The sequence below is a fragment of the Microcaecilia unicolor genome, chromosome 2 (genome assembly GCF_901765095.1).
Source record: "Microcaecilia unicolor chromosome 2, aMicUni1.1, whole genome shotgun sequence".
NCBI classification, from domain to species: domain Eukaryota; kingdom Metazoa; phylum Chordata; class Amphibia; order Gymnophiona; family Siphonopidae; genus Microcaecilia; species Microcaecilia unicolor.
This window is the reverse complement of record NC_044032.1, coordinates 104,840,735-104,857,012: the sequence shown is the minus strand read 5'-3', so window position 1 is coordinate 104,857,012 and position 16,278 is coordinate 104,840,735. Positions and strand designations below refer to the sequence as shown.

At 40.9% G+C, this 16,278-nt stretch overlaps 1 protein-coding gene across 4 annotated transcripts in view; it reads right to left on the bottom strand.

The window, feature by feature from the left end:
• The window catches only part of IPO11 (importin 11), an 813,637-nt gene that overhangs the window by 627,050 nt on the left and 170,309 nt on the right, over nt 1-16,278 (bottom strand). For all 4 annotated transcript variants that reach the window (XM_030193171.1, XM_030193174.1, XM_030193172.1 and 1 more), the window contains one exon: nt 13,808-13,934. In XM_030193171.1, coding sequence (XP_030049031.1) covers nt 13,808-13,934 — 127 coding nt within the window. The remainder of the gene's footprint in view (nt 1-13,807; nt 13,935-16,278) is intronic.

The window sequence follows — 16,278 nt, the reverse complement described above, 5'->3', positions numbered from 1 at the left end:
CATCTCCACCACCTCCCGCGGGAGGGCATTCCACATATCCACCACCCTCTCCGTGAAAAAATACTTCTTAACATTACTCCTGAGTCTGCCCCCCTGCAACCTCAATTCATGTCCTCTAGTTGTACCACCTTTTCATCTCCGTAAAAGGTTCGCATGCGGATTAATACCTTTCAAATATTTGAACATCTGTATCATATCACCCCTGTTTCTCCTTTCCTCCAAGGTATACATGTTCAGGTCGGCAAGTCTCTCCTCGTACGGTTTGCAACGCAAATTCCATATCATTTTCATAGCTTTTCTTTGCACTGCTTCCAGTCTTTTTACATCTTTAGCCAGATATGGCCTCCAAAACTGAACAATACTCCAAGTGGGGCCTCACCAACAACTTGTAGCGGGGCATCAACACCTCCTTTCTTCTGCTGGTTATACGCCTTCTCTATGCAGCCTAGCATCCTTCTAGCCATGGCCATCACCTTGTCATATTGTTTCTTCACCTTCATATCCTTCGACACCAACACCTCTAGGTCTCTCTCCTGAGTCAAGCTTGCTAATCTTTCCCCTCCTATTCGGTACCTCTCTTTTGGGTTTCTACACCCCAAACATCACTCTGCACTTCTTGGCATTAAATTTTAACTCACGAATGCTCTTCGGGTTCAATAAATTAATAATTGGTCATAAAATATAATGATGACAATGCTCGTTCACACCAGTATGTAAATATTCAATTGATTCATTTATGTATTTTTTAAAAAATTTTTATATGCAGTGCTCAGTGTTTGTTATCGTTCTTAATTACCATTGTGAATGATCACAGTATACAGCCCAACAACCCTAAGCCATCATCGCACTGTGCCTCCCTCCCTCCCTACTACTAATAATTGAACATATCTTCTCCGTATTACAGAAAAAAACCGATGGGAGCGGCACTTATCTTAAATGCGTGTTCAATTCCAAAGCTGGGTTGTATTGGACTGTGGCTGTTTACACCCTTGTGTCGGTGCTGAAGTGTATGAGTTTATTGTAATGCTTTTTGAAATGAAAAATGCCCTTGGTACTGTTAGATGGACTCCAAGAGCATGCTAGGGCTTATCTTGATGACATTGCTGTTTACAGTCAGACTTGGGATGGCCACCTGATCAGGGAGGCAGACCAGACTATAAAACCCAGCAAATGTCAAATAGGGTTGGCAGAAGTGCAAAATTTAGGGCACAGAGTGGGAGGTTGACAGCTGAAGCCTGAACCAGCTAAGGTGGAAGCTATACAAAATTGGCCCACTCCTCAAACTAAAAAGAAAGTATTAGCCTTCCTTGGAACAGTGGGGTATTACAGGAAGTTTGTGCCTTATTAGAGCACCATAACCAAGCCCATGACTGACTAAAAAGAGACTACACCGAATCGTTACCTGGTCGCCAGAATGTGAAGCGGCCTTCCAAAAATTAAAGACAGCATTAGCTACCAATCCAGTACTAGTTTCACCTGATTACCAGCAAAGATTTGTGGTATAGACTGATGCCTCGGCATATGGCATTTGGGTTGTACTCAAGTTAAGTGAATTGCAGAGGGGAGGAGCACCCCATTGTGTATCTGAGTCGCAAGCTCCTTGCCAGAGAGGTAGCCTATGACACTAATGAAAAAGAATGTCTGGCTTTAGTGTGGGCCCTCAAGAAGTTATAACCATATCTGTATGGGTGAGACTTTACCATTATCACATATCACAATCCATTGGTCTGGCTTAAGAAAGGAGAGAATGAGAAACTACTCAAGTGGAGCCTGTCCCTGCAAATGTACAATCATACAGCACCAGAAAGGCAGTGAACATGGTAATGCTGATGGGCTCTTCAGAAAGAAAAAGCCAGAACCACCCTGACACTGGACTATCGAGACCCGATTAGCTGTCCACAGAGGTTGCAGTCTTGGGTCTCTCTCCTGAGGGAGGTGTGACAGAACAGTGTGTCTTAAGCCTGTAAAACTGCCTTATTTCCTGACATGTATCTCTCTAGTTTGGCCAGCAGGTGGTGTATGTTTATGTTTTGAAGCTGCTGTAGAACTCAGGTTGCTTCACTGAGGGTATTGCCAAGAGGTAGATCTATTAGATTGGACATGTACTCAGGAGCAGGCCCAAACAAGATTCTATGGACCAGTGTACATATCTTGAACAGGTTTCTAGCTCTGATAGGGAGTCAGTGAAGTTTTTGGAGTAGTGGACTGGCGCTATCATAGTGTGGCATTCTGTAAGTCAATTTGTAGCTGTGTTTTGGGCTGTTTGCAATCGAGTTACTGGTTGTTCCCTACACCCTGCATATACTCAATTGCAATAACTGATGTGTGTTAGGACCATCGATTGGAACAGCAAGCGGAAGATCATTCTGGGGAAGAAATCTCTTAATCTTCTGAGCTTCCACATTGCTTGGAACATTTTTGATGTAGTGGACAAGATCTGTTGGTTAAATGCGAGATTAAGGTCAAGGGTGATTCCTAATAGTTTTAAATTTTTTGGTTATTGGGTAAGTTGCACCAACTATATTTATATTTGTGAAGGTGTCATTGAAGAGTGAGGATGTTAATATCAGTAATTGGGATTTTTCTGTGTTGAGTTTGAGTTTGAATGAAGTCACCCATATTTCTAAGATGTGTAGACCAGATTTAATTTTGTCTATTATGACCTCTAGTTTGGTGCTGAATGGTATGTAAATTGATGTGTCATTTGTATACAAGAAAAGGCTGAAGCCATTTTTTTGCTAGTGTGCTTGCAAGTGGTGTCATCATAATGTTGAACAGAGTTGGCGAGACTGGTGATCCCTGGGAAACTCCGATAGCTGCTGTCCAAATGGGAGATAGAGCAGTATCCATCTTTATTTGATAGGTTCAGGATGTTACAAAACCATCAAACCACAGTAGTACTTCACCTCTGATACTGATTTTATCCAACAGCCTTAATAGAAGCGCGTGGTCACATATGTCAAAGGCGCTTGACATGTCGAACTGTAATAGAAGGATTTTCTTGCCTTTGCTGATTTCGTTCCTGAGGTTAGCTATAAGGATGACTAGTACTGTTTCAGTGCTGAAATTGGAGCAGACTGGAATTTGTGCAGTATGTGGTGTTTGTTTAGGTAGTCCATTAGTTGAGTGGCAACTAGTTCTTCCATAAGTTTCGTTACGCGAGGTATGGAGGCCACCAGTCTATGTGGGATCATTTCTTCATTTTTTTCTCATTCTTTATTAACGATGCGAGATTAATATTGCCCTTTTCAGTTAAGAATGAGCCTTTGGTCAACGTAGAGAACAGATAAGAACTTAGCTGTTCTATGAAGTGTGCTGGGGCTGCTAGTAGTAGGTGGCTAGGGCATTAGCTGCTTTTTTTATTTATTTTTTGTTTTCATTTTTATGCGTTGTATTGTTTATTGCTTTTTATTCTGTTAGTATTTTGTACACCGTGTTGAATGTTTATGTAGGAATGTGGTATATAAGCGTTTTAAAATAATTCTAAATATGTGCTTTACAACAAATATAAAATTATAGTACAGTTCTAGCAACAGTACTGGTCATGAAGGGAACTGGAAGGGAAAAGGTACTGTGATACCTTTTAAAGAACTCACAAATAAGATGGTGTAGAATAAGGAACCTCTGTAGTCTCATCAGCTCAAACTACATGTTTTCTTGTCAGTCCTTTAAAACTTCTCAGATAAGACAATAAATGTACGTTTTCACATTCAGAATTTTGAGGATTATAGTGCCAAAATAAAGATCCAGAATTGCTCCAGGCAGTGACTCCAAATGGGTTAGATTTGCACATATCATGAAAGTAATGAACTTCACTCCGAAGCCATTGTACATGCTGCATGATCTCAGTCTCTCAAATTTACTGCTAACACTCACCATTTTACTTGCATTGTGCCAAAGAGAGCTTCCTTCTGGAGTTCATAAGATATATCATATAAAGGCAGTACCAAGGTGTTCTTAAAAATTCCTTTTAATTAAGTCTGTGGCACCCAATATGATTGAGAATATTTCTGTATCTTTCTGTCATTTTTTTGGTCTCTGACTGCATTGCTTGGCACTTGAAACCGCTTCTCTTTCTCAGTGCACAGAATAAGCACTTGGCACTGACACCTCTATTATCAGTGTTGTTCTTGTGTTTTTCTCCTTTACTATAGATACCTGGCTTTCTTTCATCAAGCTTTTTTATCAGTTGGAATAGAAACACCCCAGATGAGCATAATCTCTTCATTTTTCATAATTCTCTAGGGGTTGTGATCCCAATGCCTTTTTGTTACAGTGCTATTATTTATTTATTTTCTGCATTTATATCCCACATTTTCCCACCTCTTTGCAGGCTCAATGTGGCTTACATTAAACCATAGTGGCGATTGCCATTTCCAGAATGAGAAGTACAAAATGTTATTACAATTAAAATATAGAAAATATAAAGTAAATTAGAAGAGATTAGATATACAATTATAATATACAATATTATGTTTACAAGTTTACAAATCTCTAATGGATGAGATGTACCACCTTATTGTGCCAGTCCATATACAAACTTTCTCTCATCAGAACTTTGAAGCCAGATGAAAGATGCATTTTCATTTCCAGCTCTGTTACAGAATCTACATATCAGTTTACCCTGTTTTTTCTATGCCCACAGTGAATCATCTCATCCATAATCCAAATGTCTTGGACTGCAACTATCAGTCTGTCATCTTCTGGTTTCAGTTCACCTCTCTGTAGTCATTGCTGTGTCCAGGTTTGTATTTCCTGCTATATTTGTGCATTTTCCACTTGTTTTTCCTTGTATACTCATCAAATTCTTTATAGTTTTTTTCTCTCATTTCACAAATTCAGCTGTTTCTTTCGCTGCGTATACTGCTGGATTCTCGCTCATTCTTTCTACTCACTGGAATACTTGTGTAAGTTAAGTAATAGAGACAACTTCTGGACATTTACTTTCATAGGTTAATCATTTTTGCATATTTGAAGCTGTCAAGTAGGCCTGGAGGCCTATATGGATAGATCCCAGGGGCAATGTTTCCAAATGGATTATTTCCCTCCTTTCAGATCAATGCCTGAGCAGATGGCATATTATTGTACTGGGTTTTAGATTTACAGAATGATTTATTCTCTATGTATAAAATGTACAGTGACTGTTTGGTATATTTCAGCCAGTAAAATGAAAAGATACGACTTGAAAATCAAACTGCATCTACCCACTTAGCTAATATGAGTTTCCACATGAAAGAAGAGCAACATATTTCTGTTAACCCAGGCAAAAATAAATGAAATTAAAAAAAAAAAATTTCATCCTCAAATTAGAAACCTAAATTACCCAGACAAGGTTATCCAACATGCCCCTCAAGAACTAGGTTTTGGATGACATGAGCAATACTTTTAGCAACATCCAATTTGAATCTGTAACACAAAGTGGGGCAAACAAATATATAGTATTCAGACACTAGCACAATACTGAACCATGAATGAGGAAAGAAAGCTATCTTGCTGTGCACTGCCTTGAATAAATTCCTTCAAAAAGGCGGTAAATAAATCCTCATAAATAAATAAAATATCAGTAAATGCTATAAATGAGAGAATATCACCTTTTTTCTCTATCACACCAGGGTACAGTCCAGTGATGTAGCCACACAGGCATGTAGCCATTCCTCCAACCATATACACACACACTTTTGGCTCAGGCCCCTTCCACAACTGGAGTAGATATGGAATGGCTGGCGGGAATATGCAATCTCCGCCAGTGGACGAGATCCGCTGCCCAAACTGCTCAAGCAGGAAGAGGTCAATGGCCTCCTTTCCAGTCGCCAATGTCTGCACTCTTCTTGCATGCTCAGTTCATGTGTGAAGAGTGCCGACATCAACACCTGGAAAGGAGGCTGCTGACTTCTTCCTGCTTGGCCAGTTCAGGCAACGGATCTTATTTACTGGCAGGGATTGGGCATCCTTGTCAGCAAAGGTTAAGATTAACATCACAGCAGTAGGGTGGTGGAGAAAGAAGGGGAAAAGCGATGCCATTAGTACATTCCCACGGCATCCCTTGGCACTCCCTAAAATCCATACCCCAGGTACAGTCACTGCATACTAACAGCAAGTATGATAATACATCATAGTAATTATAAATATTATTCATCAAAATTTAAAGCTGATACCAAAAAATATGAATAATGTGTTATTCAACCAACTTCTCTAAACAGCTATAAATTGTTACAATTCAAACAGCAACATAAAAATTTTGAGAGGACATAAATATGTTGATATAGTTACCTCATTTAAATCTTCTATTGAAAATTACAGCATTTTTGCAATAACATTTTTTTTTAATATATGAAATAAGCACAAAGGTTTTAGCATAAAACTAAGGAGTCCAGACAAAGAGGTCAGAGCCAGCGGTCGGAGGGCATCAGAGGGGCGTGATCTAAGGAGCACACCAGGCCCCATGAGAGCTCATTTGGAGCCCCAGTGGAGCTTTGGAGGGCTTCGGTATTCTGCTTCTATTTCTGGAAGGTTGGTCCTATCATTCTCCACATTTGAGGTACTGAATGTTTTATGTATTTCTTCTCTTAGTCCAAATGGGGAAGCAGAAGGCTAAGGCCAAGCCTATGGGGACCAGCACTCCTACTTCTGGTCCAACTGATAGAAATTTGACAGTACTGGACCTCCCCCCCCCCCATCCCTCCTTGGCTGTAGAAAATGAGTCAAGTGACTAAGTTCTGGGGAAAGATTTTCTCCTCAACCACCCATTTCCTCCTATCTCCCATTGGGGGTTTGCCCCAGGAAGGATTTTCCCCAGAAGGGAGACCTGTACATTGTAACAGATCATCACAGCTTCTTCAGTCTTCTATACTGAAAGCAGTAAAATTTACTTCTGAAGTCCTAGTAGAAGAGCCTGAAACTTCTCAAATTTCCTTGTGATACATTTGGAAAATGGTGAAAGGGACTGAGACAATGTTAGGGGGTCAGCTCTGTGAATTCTCCCAACAGGCAGTCTCTAAAGTAGATAAATTGGATTCTAAAATTCAACATATTGACACAGTGTGTAAAAAGTAAGAATCGTCATTCTGATTTCCATATAAATGTTAAATAAATACATAAGTATTGCCACACTGGACCAGACTAAAGATCCATCAAGCCCAGCATCCTGTTTCCAACAGTGGCCAACCAGGTCACAAATACCTGGCAAGATCCCAAAAAAGCTCACTACAAAGCAGTGGATTTTCCCCAAGTCAATTTAATAATGGTCTAAGCTATCCGGACCCTTTTTAAACCCGGCTAAGCTAACCGCCTTTACCACATTCTCTGGCAACAAATTCAGAGTCTAATTACACATTGAATAAAGAAAAATTCTCTCCGATTCATATTAAATTTACTACTTTGTAGCTTCATCGCCCCCTAGTCCTAGTATTTTTGGACGATTTTAATGACAGGTTACATATTACTAACAGATCAGCAATTTCATGCTCGAGTTCTTTGAGTACCCTTGAATGTATGCCATCTGGTCCAGGTGATTTACTACTCTTTGTCAATTTGGCTCAGTACATCTTCCAGGTTCACTGAGATTTCTTTCAGTTCCTCCGCATCACCACCCTTAAAAACCATTTCCGGTACAGGTAATCTCTTACTTTTTCTTCCATAAAGACTGAAGCAAAAAACTCATTCGGTTTCTCCATTATGGCCTTATTCTTCCCAAGTCCCTTTTTTTGCTCCTTTGTGATCTAACAGCTCCACGGATTTCCTCGCAGGCTTTCTGCTTCTGTTTTAGCCTTCTGTATTAATGCTGTGCATCTGACTTGACAGTGCTTATATTACTTCTTATTTTCTTCATTTGGGTCCTTTTTCCATTCTTTGAAGGACAATCGTTTGGCTGTAATACCCTCTTTTACTTCAAGTTTTAACTATGCTGGCTGTTGTTTTCTCTTCTTTCCACCTTTGCAAATACATGGAATGCATCTGGTCTGGGCTAAGTCTAGTACACTTGCAGAAATGGCATTACAGAGCAATGGGCTGTAGGTTACAGCAGATAAGGAGACGTTTACAAAGCTCAACAATTTTTCAGACATTAATAGTCATTTACTATTAATAGAATCCATTCCCACAAGTCAGAGACACTATCGTGTCCACTTCTGCAGGAAAAATAAATAGAACTCTTTGGCAATAGCCGGAACACTGTTAGATGGCAAACTCATTATCGGTAGCTTTTAGATGGGGCACCCTGACATAATAGCCCAGACAAAAAAGCCAGGACAAAATAGACCCGTAACAAAACAGCCCTTGACAAAATAGCCCCACAACAAAATAACCCATAGCCCTTCACAAAAATAATAAATATAGTAAAAACTCTGTCTTTCTCCCTCTGGAGGTCCAGCATATCTTTTCCCCCTCTATCCCTCACTCCCTCAGCTGAGCTCTCCTCTTCCTTCAACTCCCTTTCCAGTGCAGCATCTTTCTGTTTCACCCCCATGTTCTGTCAGCTCTATCCTACTACCCCCTTTCCTGCATTCTGGCATCTCTCTCCCTTCTTCCCTTTACATGGTCTGGAAATGCATCTCTTAATCTTTCTTTCCCACCCACTTCCCAAAATCACGTTCAAACTCTGTACCCTAGTCCATAAAATCATCCATGGTGATGCCCCATCCTACATAGAACTACCACCCAGGAACGCAAAAAAATCTTCTCGCACATTCCTTAATCTTCATCCTCCCAAGTGTAAAGGTCTGAAATACAAATTAATGCACGCATCTACCTTTTCCTATATGAGCACACAGCTCTGAAATGCGTTACCACGCAACCTGAAGACGATCTATGAATTGACCAATTTCCGTAAACTACTGAAAACCTATCTCTTCGACAAGATATATCACAAAGATCAGCACGTGTAACTGTATATTCTTTAATATATCCAGAAATGTCTTATAATGTCTTTTACTTTAAAACTATTATGTATTTCAACACCGTGTATCCAATACCCTCTGTAAACCAAATGTATATTCTCTTCTACTTCCAATTTCCATGATGAATTGTAAGCCACATTGAGCCTGCAAAGAGGTGGGATAATGTGGGATACAAATGCAATAAATAAATAAATAAATAAAAACATAGTCCACCATGTCTCCCTCTTCCTCCTGCCAACCCTCCACAATCCGGTACCTCTCTTACCCTCCCCTCCCCTCCCCCCCCCCCCCCGGCAATCCTCCAACATTCCTGTGGGACACTGGCAGTGTCAACAAGCTGCTTCAGCTGGCCCCGGAAGCGTTCTCTATGTTGTGTACTGCCTACGTGGACACAGAAAGTTATATTCCAACTCGTAAATAAGTTACTAGACACCACATCCAACACAGACATCCCAACCACAGACAAACTTGTTAATTACTTTAACAAAAAAATAATAAAATTATGCAGCACACTTCCTCATCACAACACTGACATCAAAAACTTCTTCAACGATCTGGACAACATTTAATCTCCTCAACACAGAATCAGTTACACAAGCGACTCACAGATTCGCCAACACCCACTGCAAACTGGATACATGTCCCAGTCATCTACTTAAATCTGCCCCCAACCAGACATCACACCCCACTTAAACTTCATGCTACAACAAGATCTCTTCCCCGAAGAATACGGCAATATCCTACTCACCCCAATACCAAAGGACACCAAGAAAAGCACAAGCAATCTCACCAATTACCGCCCAGTTGCATCTATCCCACTAGTAGTAAAAATGATGGAGAGTTTGGTTACTAAACAGCTTAAGGAATACTTGGACAAGTTCTCAATATTACATAATTCACAATCAGGATTTCGCTCCCACCATAGTACCGAAACTGTCCTAGTCCCCCTCCTGGCCAAATTCAAGCAGGAAATAGCCACAGGTAAAAGCATACTTCTCCTCCAGTTCGACATGTCAAGCGCATTCAACATGGTAAATCACAACATACTACTAAGACTCCTCGGCCACTTTGGGATTGAAGGAAATGTCCTTAATTGGATCAAAGGTTTTCTAACCACCAGAACTTATCAAGTAAAACCAAACATATCACCACCATGGAAAGCAACCTGCAGAATACCTCAAAGATCACCACTATCACCAATACTCTTCAACATGATGATGATCCCACTGGCAAAGTCCTTATATAATCGAGGCCTAAACCCATTCATTTATGCAGATGATGTTACAATCTACATCCCCTTTAGACATGACTTGACAGAAATAACCAATAAAATCAATGATGGCCTGAACATCATGGACTCCTGGGCAAATTCATTCCAACTGAAACTGAATACTGAAGAAACACATTGCCTCATCCTCTCCTCTAAGTACAAACCCACATCCATAAATACCCCAGGACACACCCTCCCTACCCCAGACAGCTTAAAAATACTCGGCATCACACTCGACCATAATCTTACTCTTGAGAGCCAAGTAAACTCTGTAATAAAGAAAATGTTTTATTCATTGTGGAAACTCAAACGAGTAAAACCTTTCTTCCCAAGGGAAACCTTTCGAAACCTAATACAATCAATGGTCCTAAGTCATGCAAATTATTGCAACAGAGTCTATGCGAGACGCAAAGAACAACTCATAAAAAAACTCCAGACCACCCAAAATACAGCAGCCAGGCTGATATATAGCAAAACACGATTCGAAAGTGCCAAACCACTTTGAGAAAAGTTGCATTGGCTCCCAATCAAAGAACGGATCATCTTCAAAATCTGCACTTTGGTCCACAAAATTATAGATGGCGTAGTCCCAGGATACATGATAGACCTTACAGATCTACCAATAAGAAACAGAATCGGATCATCACAATCATACCTAAACCTACATTACCCAAATTGTAAAGGACTTAAATACAAAACAACATAAGCATCTGGCTTCTCCTACATCAGCGCACAACTATGGAATGGCCTCCCAAAAGCTGTGAAAACAATCCAGGACCATCTGAACTTCAGGAAATCACTAAAAACCAACCTCTTCAAAAAGGCTTACAGCAACGATCCTACTTAAACCCCTTCACCCAGCAACACAGCATGACGAATGATCGTACTGGACAATATACAATCTCCATTCCTCTGGACCCTTCACAACTACCTCATTCGATCACTATATAACCTTGTATTTGTTATTAACCGACTTGGCGAACGCCTTGACGGTACTATGTAAGTCACACTGAGTCTGCAAATAGGTGGGAAAATGTGGGGTACAAATGTAACAAATAAAATAAATATCAGATGAGGCGGGACACAACAGAGGGAATGCTTCCGGGGCTAGCCAAAGCAGCTTGTTTTCCTTGTTGATGCTGCTGGCAGCCCACAGGAAAGTTGGAGGATCGCTGAAGGAGGGGGGGGGGGGGGGGGGCAGAGAGATACTGGACAGCACAAAGCAGGCAGGAAGAGGGAAACATTCCGGACAGCGAGCACTGAAACTGGGTGGCACACCTCGGCTCCAAGTAGCAGTGGGACTCAGAAAAACAAACAGCTGTAGCAGTAGGAGCAGAACAGGTAAAATACTTGGGGGCAGGCACATTTGTCAGGAGCCAAATTGTGAGCAGGCCCATTTGTCAAGGGTTGATTTGCAGGGGGCTATTCTGTCGGGGGCATTTTTGCCTGTTTTTCTTTTTTTGTTGTTGGAGCTATTTTGTTTGGGCCTTTTTGTTGGGGCTCTTTTGCCCAGGTACCTTTAGCTGGTTATTCACTGAAGTCCTATTGTCACCAAGCTCTTGAATATCCATGCAAATTAAGATTGGAAACAAAATAAAAGTTTAAAGATGGCTTAAAGACTTCATTTTTTTCTGAGAAGGCTTATCATTTTAGGGGGACTCATTTGTACAAATGGCCAATTATGAAAAGTGTGGTGATTGTGCGAGGCAATAAGCAGTTCCTAACTTCTCTCTTGACTTCTCCTCTACTTTTTATACTTTCTCTCCTTTATTGCTTCCTTTTATATCTTTGTTTTGTAATTTTAATGTTAACTACTGTAATTTTCTGTTTTTATGTCCTTCTTATTACTGTAAACTGCTCTGATGACAATGCTGAAGAGCAGTATATAAAGACACAATAGTCTAAACACTTCCCATGGCAAAATACCTCACTATTGCCATATGGTATGCTGTCAAAACTTTATTCTCATTTCATTTTCAAGTCACAGAGAATATCCAAGACAAGCAAGTTTACATGACATGATATCTATATGTAATATGTACATAAGTATTGCCATACTGGGACAGATCAAACGTCCATCAAGCCTAGAATCTTGTTTCTAACAGTGGCCAATCCAGGTCACAAATACCTGGCAAGATCCCAAAGAAATACCTGGCAAGTTGTATAAAAAGAGTTTAACAAACAGTGATGTTAATATAACTTTAGGGCTATTTCACACAATCATAAAAAGAAAAGCCTGAAATATCTATTGTAATAATTGCTATAGTGTACAAAATGCTAACTAAAAGAGAATAAAGCCAACATGATAGCATGCAACATTACAATGGGGGATGAGATTATATTAAAGAGACACTGCAGTGAAATCAAGTTAAAATTCAAATAGGATTACAAGTAACCAATAATTTAAACACAAAAATATATTCATTTGCCTTATAAAATAGATCTTATAACATCCGTTAAGCACTGGTATAAACACTGACCAATTTTAAACTATCAATCCCACAAAGAGATGTATTTTCTAAGAGACTTACAAAGTTACATGGAGATGTATTTCCAAAGCACTTAGACTTACGAAGTTATGTGGAGGGGCATTTTCGATATGACATCTAAGTTGGACTTTGGACATTTTGTGCTAAACGGCCAAAATCCGAATAGAAAACATATTTTCAAAACATCTATATATTTTTTCAAAATACCATTTGTAACGTATTTTGAAAAAAAAATACGTAGACGTTAAAAACATAGAAAATCAAGCCATGGGATGTAGGAGGAGCCAGCATTTTTAGCATCCCAGTAAGAGCAATGGGGCACCCTAGGGGGCACTGCTGTGGACTTCATGTAAATGCTCCCAGGTAAACATCTCACCACTGCTCCCTTATCTTTTCTAAGCCCTCCAAAACCCACCCCACACCCACTACCCTCAACTGTATACCCACAATAGCCCTTATGGGTGAAAGGGTCAACTACATGTGGGTGCAGTGAGTTCTGGAGGGCTCACAGTATCTGCAAGTGTAACAGGTAGGGGGAGGTATGGGCCTGGGGCCACCTGTCTACAATGCACTGCACCCACCACTACACTACTCCAGGGACCTACATGCTGCTCTAATGGACCTGGATATAACATCTGAGGCTGTCATAGAGGCTGATGAGTACTATTTTTATTCACATTTTTAGGGGGTGGGAGGGGGTTAGTGACCACTGGTCATCTGGGGTGCTTTTTTTGCCTTATTCGTTCTGAAAACAGGTCCAGACCAAAATGTTGAAGTTTTCACCCTAGACGTTTTCGACTGGTTCCATTATGGCTATAAAACGTCCAAGTGTTAGGCAAACCCTAAGCCTGCCTTAGAAACGTCCCCCCTTGTGATTTGGGTGCACTGCAGACAAAATGCATAGATAGACATCTGCAAAACAGGTTTCGAAAATACTGATTTGGCCGTTTTGAGATGAAATCCATCCAAATGGTGTTTTATGACACTTTTTGGACGTTTTTCTCTTTTGAAAATTTGCTCCATAGTAACCTATAGAACTTTCTAAATCTAAGTGCTTTGAAACTACACCTCAAAGTCATTCTTTTACTTGGACTAAAAAACTATCCATACTACATTAAGGAGTTATAAACCATACTAACTTTATTTATACATACCACTAAGTCACGATCCTGGAGCAGGCTGAGAATTGCCCCGTAAAGCAGTGGTCTCAAATCGGACTTGAATTTTACAGAAATCCACTGACCTACCAGCCAAATTACTCTACGACGTATTACTTTATACCTTTATGAAAGAAACCAAAATAAAACACTGTCAATTACATGACTTAAAAAGCATTAAATGGTATTGATAGGATATTACTCATAATTTAAAAAAAAAAGAGTAAAAACAATATCCTCTGGAAGAGAGTAACACTGAGCTGCTGTTAGCAGATTTTTTGTGGAATTCTTGAAGTTTACAGGACATCTCAACCATTTTTTAAAATTACTTCATTTGTTTTACTTTTTAAAATTACTTCATTTGTTTTACTTTGTTTTCGGAGCCTAGTGGTTAGGGTGGTGAACTTTGGTCCTGGGGAACTGAGGAACTGAGTTCGATTCCCACTTCAGGCACAGACAGCTCCTTGTGACTCTGGGCAAGTCACTTAACCCTCCATTGCCCCATGTAAGCTGCATTGAGCCTGCCATGAGTGGGAAAGCGCAGGGTACAAATGTAACAAAATAAATAAATAAAATCTTGTCTTCCTATCCTTTCAGGACGCTGTGCATTTTCATTTTATATGTCACCATTCTCAACAAAAGAATCCAGAGTGGCTTACAACAGAACAAAAATATCAAGCAATATTTTATTTATTTTTTATATGGCGCTTTCCCACTCCATAAAGACTGTCAGAAGCCATTTACATCTGTCAAAATACAGTATTAAAGCAAAAAGTGCAAACAAATAGAAAGAAAATAAATTTATCAAAAGTCCAATAATATATTCATCAAAAATACAAACACGTAATACCTCTCTCTTTCCCAGCCTACTCATTAATGGAGTGGCCACCTATTCATTAGAGCAACAGACTGAGAAGCCAGGGAAGCTATGGCTCAAATTCTTCTTTTCCCACTGATGATTCTCATGACTTTCGACATCTTATTTAAACCGTCACTGTTTCATGTACTGACTTAGGGATATTCAAAACAATTTAACCAGGTGGGAGAGGCTCCTGGATCCTGGGCTCTGTTGAGCACTGTTCTAGCCAAAGTGATCACTATAAGAAAGAGTACTTTCCAGGTGAAATGCCTCAGTGATATGGATTCCATTGGCTAGAAGGGCAGCTCCAGACATGCCAAGTCTCCTGCATTCAGCGGGAGACTCCTGCTTTGGCGGGTCATCTCCTGCACTCCCGCCAAAGCGAGAAAGTCTTCTGCTGAGATATGGCGTCGGCAGCTCCCCCTTCCACCTGGTATTAATTTCCTGGCCACTGCCACTTCTTCTTTTCAGCAGCAGCAGCCGCGACAAAAAAAAAAAGAGCTAACAAAAATATTTAAAAAGCAAGCACGGGGCCGCAACAGCCTTCAAGCATGGGCTGTTGGCTCTCAAGCAGCACCTTTCTCCTCTCTCTGCCCCTGGAGGAGCAGAAAGTTGACATCGACTTCCTGCTCTGCTCTGGAGACAGAGAGAGGAGAGGAGAGAGAAACGGCTGCAGCACTGACAGCCCATGCTTGAAGGCAGCTGCAGAACCGACAGCCCATGCTTGAAGGCTGCTGCGGCCTCGCGCTTGCTTTTTTAAAATTTTTTTGTTAGCTCTTTTTTTTTTGTTTTGTCGCAGCCGCTGCTGCTCAAAAGGAGAAGCAGCAGTGGCCAGGAAATGATTATCGGGTGGAAGGGTAAGCGTGAAGCAGGTAGAATGGAGAGAGTGGGAAGATGGAAAGAGAGAAGGAGAGGTCATGGAGAAGGCCTGAAGAAAGAGAGAAGCTGCAGAAGATGAGAAGAAGAAGAGCAGAAAGAGGGAAGATGCTGGAAGGAAGGGTAGGAGAGAAACAGGAGAGACATTGAAGAATGGGGAGAGAGGGGGGGACATGATGAATGGAAAAGGATAGAGACAGAGAGAAACACTGGATGGAAAGAAGGGGATAGAGAGCGAGAGACACTGAGTGGAAGGATCGGGAAAAGGGGTAGAAGGATGGAAGGAGAGAAAGAGGGAAAACGGATGGAAGGATGGGGAGAGAAAGACGCTGGATGGAAGGATAGGGAGAGAAAGACGGAATACACTGGATAGCAGAATAGGGAAAGGAAGTGGGGAGATGGATGAAAGGATGCAGAGAGAAAGGGGAGAGACTGGAAGGATGTGGAAGAGAGAGAGGGGACACTGAACAGAAAAGGGTAGAGAGAGAGAGACACTAGATTGAAGGATCAGGAGAGAGGGTAGATGGGTGGAAGGATGGGGAGAGAAAGAGGGAAGACGCTGGATGGAAAGGTAGGGAGAAAAAGGAGACGCTGGATGGAAGGATGCAGAAAGAAAGAGGAGAGACACTGAATGGGGAGAGAAAGACGGGAGCTGCTGGATGGAAAGGGGGAGAGGACAGAGTAGTGAAAGACTGGAGAATAAGAGGAAGGGGCATGTGGAGAACAAGGGTGA